The sequence below is a fragment of the Emys orbicularis genome, chromosome 11 (assembly GCF_028017835.1).
Source record: "Emys orbicularis isolate rEmyOrb1 chromosome 11, rEmyOrb1.hap1, whole genome shotgun sequence".
Taxonomy (NCBI): Eukaryota; Metazoa; Chordata; order Testudines; family Emydidae; genus Emys; species Emys orbicularis.
In genome coordinates, this window is record NC_088693.1 from 33,172,069 (window position 1) to 33,184,016 (window position 11,948).

At 45.4% G+C, this 11,948-nt stretch overlaps 1 protein-coding gene across 1 annotated transcript; it reads left to right on the forward strand.

Annotated features, from left to right (window-relative positions):
• Positions 1-4,381: 4,381 nt before the first annotated feature.
• TBR1 (T-box brain transcription factor 1) lies at positions 4,382-11,720 on the forward strand. The gene is made up of 6 exons (XM_065413571.1): positions 4,382-5,073; positions 5,502-5,656; positions 5,972-6,093; positions 6,577-6,735; positions 7,825-7,886; positions 10,877-11,720. Exons 1-6 carry the CDS (start codon positions 4,382-4,384, stop codon positions 11,718-11,720), a joined length of 2,034 nt encoding a protein of 677 aa, XP_065269643.1.
• The last annotated feature ends 228 nt before the right edge of the window (positions 11,721-11,948 follow it).

Sequence of the window (11,948 nt, forward strand, 5' to 3'; positions counted from 1 at the left end):
AGTGCAGTTGCCATGTAAAATGTACCTTGCTGCATAAATTAGCTTTTAATGTGCTAAATAGTACAACCCTTCCCTGTGTCTCTAGTTTTACCCCATCTCCAGATCTTCCAGCCAAACCATCAATTTCACACTGGAGCGCATGGTGAAACTACAGCTGCTTGGCATGAAATACTGCTTCTCACAGAATTATATCTGTATTTTGCTGAAAATGAGGATGCATGGCATGCACTAAACCAACAGAATATGGGTAATGCAGTAGTGTGCATGACTCGCATTCATGAAAAACTTCACTAGAAGCATTTCCTTAATGAGATGATATATGGTAGTTTCCCTTCTAAAACATGGTTTTATTAAAATAACTAATCCTAAACTAGTGCACAATAGGCTACCACAAATGCCTCTGCCCACAATCTTGTACTCAAGTTATGGAACCAAAAATTGAAACACATTACTGAATGCTGCATTTGTGTCTGTCTACCAAGTAATGTAGCTGTTGGCTCTGTTTCTGTAGCATTAAAGAGTCTTGATACAGGGTGACCTTCATTGTATATTTTTTCCTTAGGGAAAAAAAACATTGTTGCTAACTACTTTCACCTTCTCTCCTCCTCCCCTCCCCCCCCCCCCCCCCCCCCCAGTTTCCTAAAGTTTTATGGTTTGTGTACAAATATAGGTTTTAGTTCAGATTTTGGAAAGTTTGGAGAAATATCAACTTGATTTTTTTTTCAAATTGATAAAAAAAATCAATTTAATAAAAAGCACTTTTTAAAATAGTATTGAATTTTTTTAAAATTATTTAAAACAGTTGTTTTCTGGATCCCATCTGTTTAGAAGAGTCCTTCTGGTGGCCCTGATGGCAACAGACCTAAATTTGCACAGTCCCATTTTTATTTTTTTATTTTTCCTGTCTTTCTCCACCTAAACTTGCCTGGTGCCCCTAATTTCAGCTTTGTTTCTGATGTTACTGCTAAATACATTGCCTACCCCTGCTCCAAGGAATCTATGGCACGTGTGCCGAAGGCGGCACGCAAGCTGATTTTCAGTGGCACTCACACTGCCCGGGTCCTGGCCACCGGTCCGGGGGGCTCTGCATTTTAATTTAATTTTAAATGGAGCTTCTTAAACATTTTAAAATCCTTATTTACTTTACATATAACAATAGTTTAGTTATATATTATAGACTTCTAGAAAGAGACCTTCTAAAAACGTTAAAATGTATTACTGGCACGTGAAACCTTAAATCAGAGTGATTAAATGAAGTCTCGGCACACCACTTCTGAAAGGTTGCCGACCCCTGCTTTGGAGCCTGGGGAAAGAGCTGGCAGTGAGCTTCACCAACAGAGCAAGGCCTGGAAAACAGCAATCACATGTCCTATGTTATCATGCTAGTATATGAGATAAAATGCAAGATGTTGATGGTGATTATAAACAAAACTATTAAATGCACAGAGAAAACCAACTTTTTGTCATTTCTCCATTCTAATATATTAAGGGTTAATTGTAACAATATTATGTATACTTTCAAATAAAATTATGATTTTCAAGTCTGTCCTTTTAAAGGGAATTATAAGAATAATAGTTAGATTCATAGAGTTCAAAGACAGAAGGGACCTCTGCAATCATCTAACCTGATGACCTCCACAGGTATAGAACTTCCACCAAATAATTCCTAGAGCATATTTCAGAAAAACATCCAGTCTTGATTTAAAGATTCACTTGGCACTTTTTAAAGTAAAAACAGATTTGCTACTTCAAATACTTTATAAATTGGAATTCAGAAAGGTCCCGAGAAAGGAATTATGAGACCAACTTGCTTTTCTGGTTAAATGTACCACTTTCTTGCAGTCCAGGTGCAAAAACTGTTCCCCAACACTTTGTCTAATGTGACAAAGGCAAAGAGGATGCCATGTCGCTTTGGTATCTGAAGCAGAAATGTTAAAACAAAGATTCCAAGAAGGCCCTATTGGTTCCAGTCTAAATTTAATTCCAATTTCAGATGGATGAGAGCAATGCAGGTTTGCATCATGGAGCAATCTAGTCTGAAATACTACTCCATGGAAAACCACACTCAGAATCCTGGTGTCAACTGACAAACCAAGTGCCCACTACATCACCAGTGTGAGCTCCCAATAGCTATGTCAAGTTTAGTGGCCCGGTTACCTGGAGCTAGAAGTTGTGCGTGGGGACAGGAGTCAGATTAGGTGTAACACAGTTGTTCCTGGAGGTGAGGTTACAAGGTATTAGCCACCAGCCCAAAGGAGACATGAAAGCATGTGTTAATAGGGGAGGGTTCTGCTATGAGCAACCTACAGGCACAGCCACAGCTTGCCACCTCACAAACTTTCCCCTTCAGGTGGAACTGAGGCCTCTGAACCCCCAGGAGCAGCAACAGCCAAAAGGTAGAGAGGGAGCATACAGTGTAACTGGCTCAGTGTACCTACCCAGAAGACCAAGGCTTGCTGCCCTGGTGCCTGGGGGAAGAAGGGGTCTCTTTGCCCCTCCTTGCCCCTCTCCTAGGGTGACCAGATGTCCCAACATTATTGGGACCACCCTGATATTAGAGGCTTTGTCTTATATATGCAACTATACCCCCTACCTCCAAAAAAAAGTGTCCTGATATTTCACACTTGCTATCTGGTCATCCTGCCTGCTCTCCCTGGGGGAAGAAGCTTGTTCCTCAATCTTAGAGAGTGCCTGGTTTTGTCCCTGCCCAGCTGTAAGGAGCTTTGGGTCCAGACAGAACAGAGCCTGTTACCTTCACTGGGGGGCGTGGTGGGGGCCAGCCAAGGCCCCTCGCCCAAGCATTGCTGCTAGGCCTGCGGCAGGCACCCCCTGAGCTGCAAACATTTGGGTTTACTGGGCTGATGCTGTCCAACAACCCCCCTCATTTCCTCCTTGCCTCTGCTTGTGAGTCCCCACAGAGCCGGCCGGCAGGAGAGACCCGCTCTGCCGCCGGAAGATAGAAGTGGCTTTAAGCTCGCCTGCCTCACGCGGGTCGCGCGCCCTGAGGTAGGAGCAGCGAGCTCGGGGCAAGGGGGGAAGCCTCCGCCTCCCTGATGCCCGGGAAGACAGGAGAGGGTGCCCCGCACACACTGTTCCACCTGGATTATCCACGGAACCTTCAGCACTCCCCGCCTAACAGGTGGGGTGACTTGGGCCTGTTACACTGTGAAAATCGCGCCTGTCAACGTGGGTGTCTAGCTTTTCCCTAGTTTAATGAAATCGTTATTTGGGATCCTCCCCTCCCCCCGCCCTAAATCTTTTCTCTGACAGGAGCTCTAGCAACACGTTAATTTATTTCTATGAATCGAGCTAACTGCTTCTGACAAATCTATTACAAAAGATATCTCCCTCCTAGCACTGCCTGTGTGATTCAGTCACTGAGAGAAAACACACGTCAAGTGGAAGGGAAGCTGGAGCTAGATGGAGAGATGGATGCCTTGTGCCATGCTTGTCTGATAATCTCCCGCATTACAGCACACAGATCAAATATTTATTTACTGAAGAATCAGTAAACATGACTGCAAATACATTAGGGCACTTCAGCTGTACAGCTTATAATTATTTCAAAACTCAAAAGAGATGAGACATTGTTCCTGTGTACATATGCTGCCTGAACTGAGTTTTATGGGTGTTTTATTTTTCCAACGCAGCATTTACCTTTGGGGGGAGGGAGTTACACTGGAGGATGGGGGAGTATATCTTATAAAGGATTGCGTCCCGTTATTGTGCACTTCATATTAGCCGAAGCCAAATTCTGGAACTTCTAAGGTGAGATAAGGCCTCCAGCTTATGGTTTGTATGCTTTTTACATTGAAATCGTTACACTCAGAGTGAATGCTGACACTTGGGCTCATTCTGAACCCCAAAGTCTCCAGCATCTTATCTCTTTCCTTCTTCACAAAAAAGGTGAAAAAAATTAGGAAATCGCAGGTCTTTGATTTTTTTTCCCTATCCGTAGTCACAAAGCTCGAAAGGTCACACTGTAATGAGCACTCATAGCAAACACAGTCCCCCCCCCTTCCCTTCTATCCCACAATAAAATCATCTCCTTCAATTTGCCATGATCGTCGCGACCAGGAGCCAGGTGATTATCCTAATTAATGTCTATCTAATTAAATTACTGTCAGCGGTTAACCAATGGCAGGAGCCGTTTCATCCGCTCCACAAGCAGCAAGATCAAAAGTGAGTCTTTCCTTATTGCTGCATAGTGTCAATTGGCCAATCTCTTCTCCCAGGGAAAAAAAAAGTAAATCAAACGTTGGGGAAGCATTTGGTGGGAGAAGTGCTTTCTGCCTCGTGAGGGTCCCAGGATGTCTAGGTTATGTTAAGAGAATCCCTTTAGAACCCGAGACTGAAGGGTTATTATATTGGTGCTAGAGCTATGCAGCTGGAGCATTGTCTTTCTCCCTCTATCATGCTCTCCAAGAAATTTCTCAATGTGAGCAGCAGTTACCCACATGCAGGCGGATCTGAGCTTGCCTTGCATGATCATCCCATTATCTCGACCACTGACAACCTGGAGAGAAGTTCACCTCTGAAAAAAATTACCAGGGGGATGACGAATCAGTCAGATACAGACAATTTTCCTGACTCCAAGGACACACCAGGGGACGTCCAGAGAAATAAACTCTCTCCCGTCTTGGACGGGGTCTCGGAGCTTCGTCACAGTTTCGATGGATCTGCTGCAGATCGCTATCTGCTCTCTCAGTCCAGCCAACCCCAGTCCGCTGCCGCTGCTCCTAGTACAATGTTCCCTTACCCCAGCCAGCATGGACCCGCTCACCCAGCCTTTTCCATCGCCAGTCCAAGCCGCTACATGGCTCACCATCCTGTGATCACCAATGGAGCTTACAACAGCCTCCTGTCCAACTCTTCTCCACAAGGTTACCCAACGGCAGGCTACCCTTATCCCCAGCAGTACGGCCATTCCTACCAAGGGGCACCTTTCTACCAGTTTTCCTCCACCCAGCCGGGGCTGGTGCCCGGCAAAGCTCAGGTCTACCTGTGCAACAGGCCACTCTGGCTGAAATTTCACCGGCACCAGACAGAGATGATCATCACCAAACAAGGGAGGTAAGCGGCACTTGCTGCTGCTGCTGCATGGAGCGATTGAGCATTAGGTGGTGGGGTTGGGACTCCAAACTCTTCCTTACGGAGGCTTTTGAGGGGGGCGATCTGCGCTTAATATTCGGGGTGACTGACAATGCAACCCACAAAGTCCAACGTGAAAATGGGGAGCTGGACGGGGTAGGTCACAGGGGGCGCCTGGGTGGCAGCTGCTAGGGGGGCTCGTGATGTGCTTGTACCAGGTGTCTAGAGATAGGGTGCAGGTCCCTACCTGGCCAGCAGTCCCTCCGGAGAGGGCACCCAATGCGGCTCCCTCCTCCCTTTGTCCTCATCCCCTTTTCATTCTGCCCTTTAAGTTCTCCCCCTTGTTATTTGTGGTTCTCGGATTATCACGAAACTGGTTGGTTTTGTGTGTGTGTGTTTTCTATTAACAGGCGCATGTTCCCTTTCCTAAGTTTTAATATTTCTGGTCTCGATCCCACGGCTCATTACAATATTTTTGTGGATGTAATTCTGGCCGATCCCAACCACTGGAGATTTCAAGGAGGCAAATGGGTTCCCTGCGGCAAGGCGGACACCAATGTACAAGGCAAGTTCTTCCAATTAACACTTTTCCCGACACATATTTAGGTGAGAATGGTTAATTAAAGCCTTTGTGGACTGGCTCAGGCGACTTCTTAAACGAGAATGGGCCAATGATGCTTTAAAAAAAATAAAAAGAGGGAGGGGGGAGTGAAGGGTGTTCAGAAAATGCTATTTTAATCCTCCCCAGTTAAAACGAAGGAAGCATTGCCGGTAAAGCGCTGCTAAGTTTAATGCGATTCACTGGAACCCTGTGTGTGCTGCTACAGTTGCAGGAGGGGTGTGTGTGTAAGAATCGTGGTGTGTTTATTTGTTTCTTTAGGAAACCGAGTGTACATGCACCCCGATTCCCCCAACACAGGAGCCCACTGGATGCGTCAGGAAATCTCTTTTGGGAAATTAAAACTTACAAACAATAAAGGAGCATCAAACAACAACGGGCAGGTCAGTGAAACGCACACACGCTCTTATTTGTTGCTTCCAATAAAATCCTGAAAATTCAGATCAGATCCCTGTTTTCTTAGGTAAACCATACTGCTAGGGTAAAACGTGCGAGTTTCTATTCCTAACGAGTTAGAATTGTACAGGACTTCCGAGGAAGAAAAAAAAAAATGCTGCACAACCCAGCAACAAAACCCAGACCCAGATCAGAGTTGGGTTATGTGTGTGTGTGTGCGGGGCATTCTGAAGTGGAGTGAATCTGTAGCTGTCCTGCTAAAAGGGAGCGATGACTAGGTGGTGTCTTAGGGGTGCATTTCGCCTTCTCTGATTATTAATATTAATCCTCTCTGACAGCTCGGCCTCGTCTTTTTATTCAAGCGCTTTAATAAGAAAAAATACCAGTAAATATCCGCCTTTTTCTCCCTCTCCTCGCTCCAATTTAGCGTTTCTGCCCCTTTGTCCCCCTCCCTTTTCTCTGCCTGACAGATGGTGGTCTTGCAATCCTTGCACAAGTACCAGCCCCGTTTGCATGTGGTGGAGGTGAACGAAGACGGGACGGAGGATACTAACCAGCCGGGCAGAGTGCAGACTTTCACCTTCCCGGAGACTCAGTTCATAGCCGTCACCGCCTATCAGAACACCGATGTAAAGAGCTTGGCGCTGTATTTCCCTCGCGGCTATCCTCACCCTCAACCGGCCAGCAGCGCTTTAGAGCTTCCGAGGCCGGCTCGTGGGGGCTCCGTGTAGGTGCCCGGGAAGAGAGAAGCAGATACACGCCGTGCAGAGTGCTGGCGCGCGTGTGTGTCTGCGGCAAAGGGGTGATTGAATCCAGCCGGCACCTTTTTATTCCCCCTGCAGGATCCGTGCGGGCTGGACCGAGATGTATAATATATTTGGAGTTGCAATTCTGTACCTTTTGCTAAAATCGTCAAGAATTGTGAGCCCCAAATCCGCAACACGGGCAAATGTGTGGATCAGATTTCTGTATCTTTGCATTTGCCCTAGTTAGTCTCACGAGCACACACAACTCTGGCGTGGGGTCTACAGAGTGAATATTTCATAGGGGCGCAATAACCATCAGTTTCCACAGTGAACATCTTCTTAGAAGGCCAAGCAGAAACCCGGTTGGCATTTATTATATTAAAACTAGAGTATAATATTTGTCAATAGCTGTTATGTTCCCATTGAAAAGCACACATTTAATCTGAGGTGATTTTTAAGCAAGACTGCAAAGAGCCACAGATGCTGCTGACTGTGTTGGGGGTGATGGTACATTTTAATCAGAATAAAATCCTGTTACTGTATAGACAGATATTTTTTGCTCTCACTTTAAATGGCATGCATTAAAAGTCGGTGTATTCTGTTTTCGATTGATAAACCAAGCACAGATACAATAATCTCTTAAAATGTTATATAAAAACACTTGAAATATTCATTTCTTATCCTAAATTTTAACTTTAATTGTGAATAATTACTTTTCAGAATAGACTGTCAAAATTATTTCACATTTTTATCAGTAATTGTAAGACCCATCAATTTCCCTCTAATTAAAACCTTTATAAATACGCTAAGCTTAGTTTTTATATTTTGAAGAGCGGCAATTTGAGCAACTAATGAAAAAAAGATCGAACAGCCCTGCTTTAAAAATGTGCCTCCTGTACGTTGCCCACTGTCATGCTTTCATTATGTATAGGTACGAGAAAATACTAATTGATCCTCTATTTTCCTTCCCAGATTACACAATTGAAAATAGATCACAACCCTTTTGCAAAAGGCTTTCGAGACAATTATGACACGTAAGTAAATTGTATTTTTATTATCCATCTTATCGGATGCGCCCACATAGGCCGGTAGGGGTTGGATTAAAAATCTCTCTAATTATTTAAACATTGAAATATTCAGTATTAAGCTTAAAAAAAAAAGTTCTCCCAGAGAAGAGAAAGCAAATGCAGGCTTCTAAACTCGGGACTGGATTTCGGGTGACTGAATAGAAATGAAATTCAGTTGTCTCCCTTATTTTTCATGGAAAACACTTGGTTTTCGCATTAATTTGTACGCCTGTGTTAGAGGCAAATCTTCTGTGCCGAAGAGCTAGCTGGAAGAGGCTGGCTAGCCCATTCAATACAACCTTGTGCAGTTTGGGGACAGATGCTCTTCTCACCCCCTCTGCCTGCATCTGAGGCTGCGTGTGACTTTGGCAGTTGTGATGTTCTTTCTGGCATATGACTTTGTACCCATTTTCAAGTTCCCGTTTATTCAAGCTGTGTATGTAGGCTATGAAATAAGGACCTCTTGAATGGGAGTTAAACTACTGAATATAAATGACTCTTTAAATCATCCTGGACACTATACAGAGAGTTTTAAAGGAAATTTCTTCTGTTTCTCACTCTGGTTTTCATTTTGGCATTTTTGCCATTCCTATATATCTATATATATAGATATATAATGGGAAATGTCTTCGTGGAAGGCAAATATACATAGAGTTCATTATGCTTTTATCCAAGATCATTGGCCATACATACTGGTCTAATCTTTGACCGATGGTATGTTTGTGATACGGACTTCAAACTTGACTTTAGAAGTTTGCCCCATGCTCCTTTTCCCGCATTCAATGGAACAGCCCAAAATCTTAACGACACAATGTACACTGCTCAATGGCCCCTGTAAGGAAGGTTTGGAATAGGTAGAATAGCTAAGAGTACCCAAGCTAAGGTGCTATTTCTGAGTACTTCTGCTTCCCTTTACCCCCCAACACTGGTACACAGTGGAGAGAGAGCAAAAACAAAAATGAGAATAATGACATTCCACACCCACCTCCGACTGCTGTGACTATAAAGCAATAAAATCAACAAACTGCTCTAGCACTGGAGTCTAGAAGGGAGAATCATCTAGAGAATGAGTGAGAAGAGCTCCTAACCCAATGCTACTCGGAGACCTGGTGGGAGGTGGGGAACTCAAACATCATGGGAAAGCGCACGGGTTTTTGCTCTCCTAATTTTGCCTGAGCTCCTATTCAATGGGAACAGAGTGGGCTGACCACCTGCCAGGATTGGGCTCTGTGTTTAAGGGGAATATTTTTCTTTTTTCCTTCTGAGTAAGAGAAGCGTATATGTGTTTTAAGGAAATGGAAACAGCCCCCCAGATAAAGCTTCTCCGGATCCCATTGAAGTCAGTAGGAGATTTGCCACGAAGTCAGGCCCACATTGAATAAAGCACTTAAGTATGTACTTAATTTTAAGCAGTTGCGTAAATCTATTTAGCAAATCAGTTAAACCCCATTGATAATGGGATTTAAGCACACACTTAAAGCTAGGCACGTGCTTAAATGCTTTTCTAAACCAGGGCCTAAAACTGGGATCAAGCTCCTACAGTGACCACTCTGATTAAATTTAAAGTAGCTGACTGTTAAATCTTACACACATTTATTCTTATTTGGAAAATATAATCGTAGCTGGTTCACTCCCCTTCCAAAAAATGCAATGGAATGTGCAACAAGTGATCAGAGGAAAACACAGGGGTTCTGGCGATTTTGGTAAGAGCCGCAAAGGAGAAGTAACCTGAGTATTTGAGCATACAAAATAGGTCACTGGTGCTGTGCAGAGACTACATGGTCTTTGTAACTTAAATAAGACTTTTCTATATATAGGGTAGACAATCGATGAACAACCTTCTGGACTTCTCCAACCACAAAATGCCTCTGCTTTCTCTTCTTTTAAATTATAAACTTCACATGTATGTCGCTTTAAAAAGAGCTTAAATGCTGTCTAGCACATCGCATTTGTTTAAGGGCCAACTGTGTTCTGGATAAGTAATTTCAGGAGGCGTGGAGGGTTAATTAAAGCACAGTTTTAGCCTGAATGAAACGCACACACTAACTATTCATCCATTAATGGTTTTATAAACACAAATTGCAGTCCAAGATTGAAGGATTATATATAGGCTATATTGGAAACAATTGGGCTCATCTGCTTTTAAAATTCCTTCAGTAGGTGTTTGAAGATTAGCTGAATTTAAATTCAATAAAATCTGGATAGTTGGTTTGTGACTCTGAACAGTAAGTGTCAAACCGCAGAGATAATTTTTCAGTCTGCCATTCACGCTGTTTGCTACAAATGGACCAGGTTACCTGTTGCGCATATTGTGGGATTGGTCAATTTTCCACAATGCAGGCTTTCCCAAGGTACCATGAAAGATGGTAGGATGTTAGCTGACTTGTGGATTTTAAATAAATAAAAACAAGAAACTTCAGCCTTTAAATTACGCCCTTACTAGATATATACACAGCAAACTCGTTTTCAGTTTGTACTTGCCTATTTTTTTTAAAAAAAGTAAAATGTTAGATCCACTTTGCGGATGGTGTGTGTAAAAATAATCTGATTTTTTAAACTTTTCTGGCCTCAAATAGCCTCCCCAGTATTCAATATAAAGATGAACCAGAACTGTAGGGATATCTGCCTGGTATGTTTCAGGTTGTCATGCCAATCTGGTCAACTGGTTTCTTTAAATCATTGAATGGTCCCGCTTCTGCACCTGTGCTACACTATTGTGTTTCCGCGTAATGCATTTTCGGGGTATTTCTGTGAAGTCCGAACGGCGCTTTCTCCACTCCGGTCACTGCTGAAACTGGGCTCTCTTGCCAGCGAGTGCATTGGGTGAAATCCTGGCCCCACTGAAGTCAATGACAAAACTCCCGTTGGCTCCAGCGGACCCAGAGATCCATGCAGGGTGCCTGCCTGCGCCCTGCTCTGGCTCAGGACACCCAGAACTCTGCCCTTCTCTTTGGCAGGATCTACACGGGCTGCGACATGGACCGGCTCACGCCTTCCCCCAATGACTCTCCCCGCTCGCAGATCGTGCCCGGGGCCCGCTACGCCATGGCGGGCTCCTTCCTGCAGGACCAGTTCGTGAGTAACTACGCCAAGTCCCGCTTCCACCCGGGCGCTGGCGCTGGCCCGGGACCAGGCAGCGACCGCAGCGTGCCCCACACCAACGGGCTGCTCTCTCCACAGCAAGCCGAGGATCCTGGGGCCCCGTCTCCGCAGCGCTGGTTTGTCACCCCGGCCAACAACCGCTTAGATTTCGCGGCCTCCGCTTACGACACGGCCACTGACTTTGCTGGCAATGCCGCCACCCTGCTGTCCTATGCAGCGGCCGGGGTCAAGGCGCTGCCCCTGCAGGCTGCTGGTTGCACTGGGCGGCCGCTGGGCTACTACACTGACCCTTCGGGATGGGGGGCGCGCAGCCCCCCGCAGTACTGCAGCAAATCCAGCTCCATGCTCTCCTGCTGGCCCAACAGTGCAGCCGCTGCCCGGATGGCCACCAGCAACCCTTACCTAGGGGAGGAGGCGGATAGCCTGGTCACCGAGAGATCCCCCTTGCCGGGCGCTGAGGACTCCAAGCCCAAAGACTTGTCTGACTCCAGCTGGATCGAGACCCCCTCGTCCATTAAATCCATCGATTCCACCGATTCTGGGATTTACGAGCAGGCCAAGAGGAGGCGGATCTCGCCCTCTGACACCCCGGTGTCGGAGAGCTCCTCTCCCCTCAAGAGCGAAGTGCTGACCCAAAGGGACTGTGAAAAGAACTGCTCCAAGGACATCGGCTACTATGGCTTCTACTCCCACAGCTAGACTCTGCCCCGTCCCCGTGCTTCGCTCTGTAGTCGGTCTCACACCGCCACGATCTCCAGTGAACACAACAGTCCTTTTGCACAACAACGTCTCAGCAGTTAGCGCACTGATCCCAACTTTAGCTGTATCTTTTTATTTCCCCCGTGAAAGAGTTTTAGCTGTAATCCTCGCTCCCTGTTTCCCTTTCTGAAGTGTAAAGAAACCCTACAACCCCTTTAGGAGATCTTG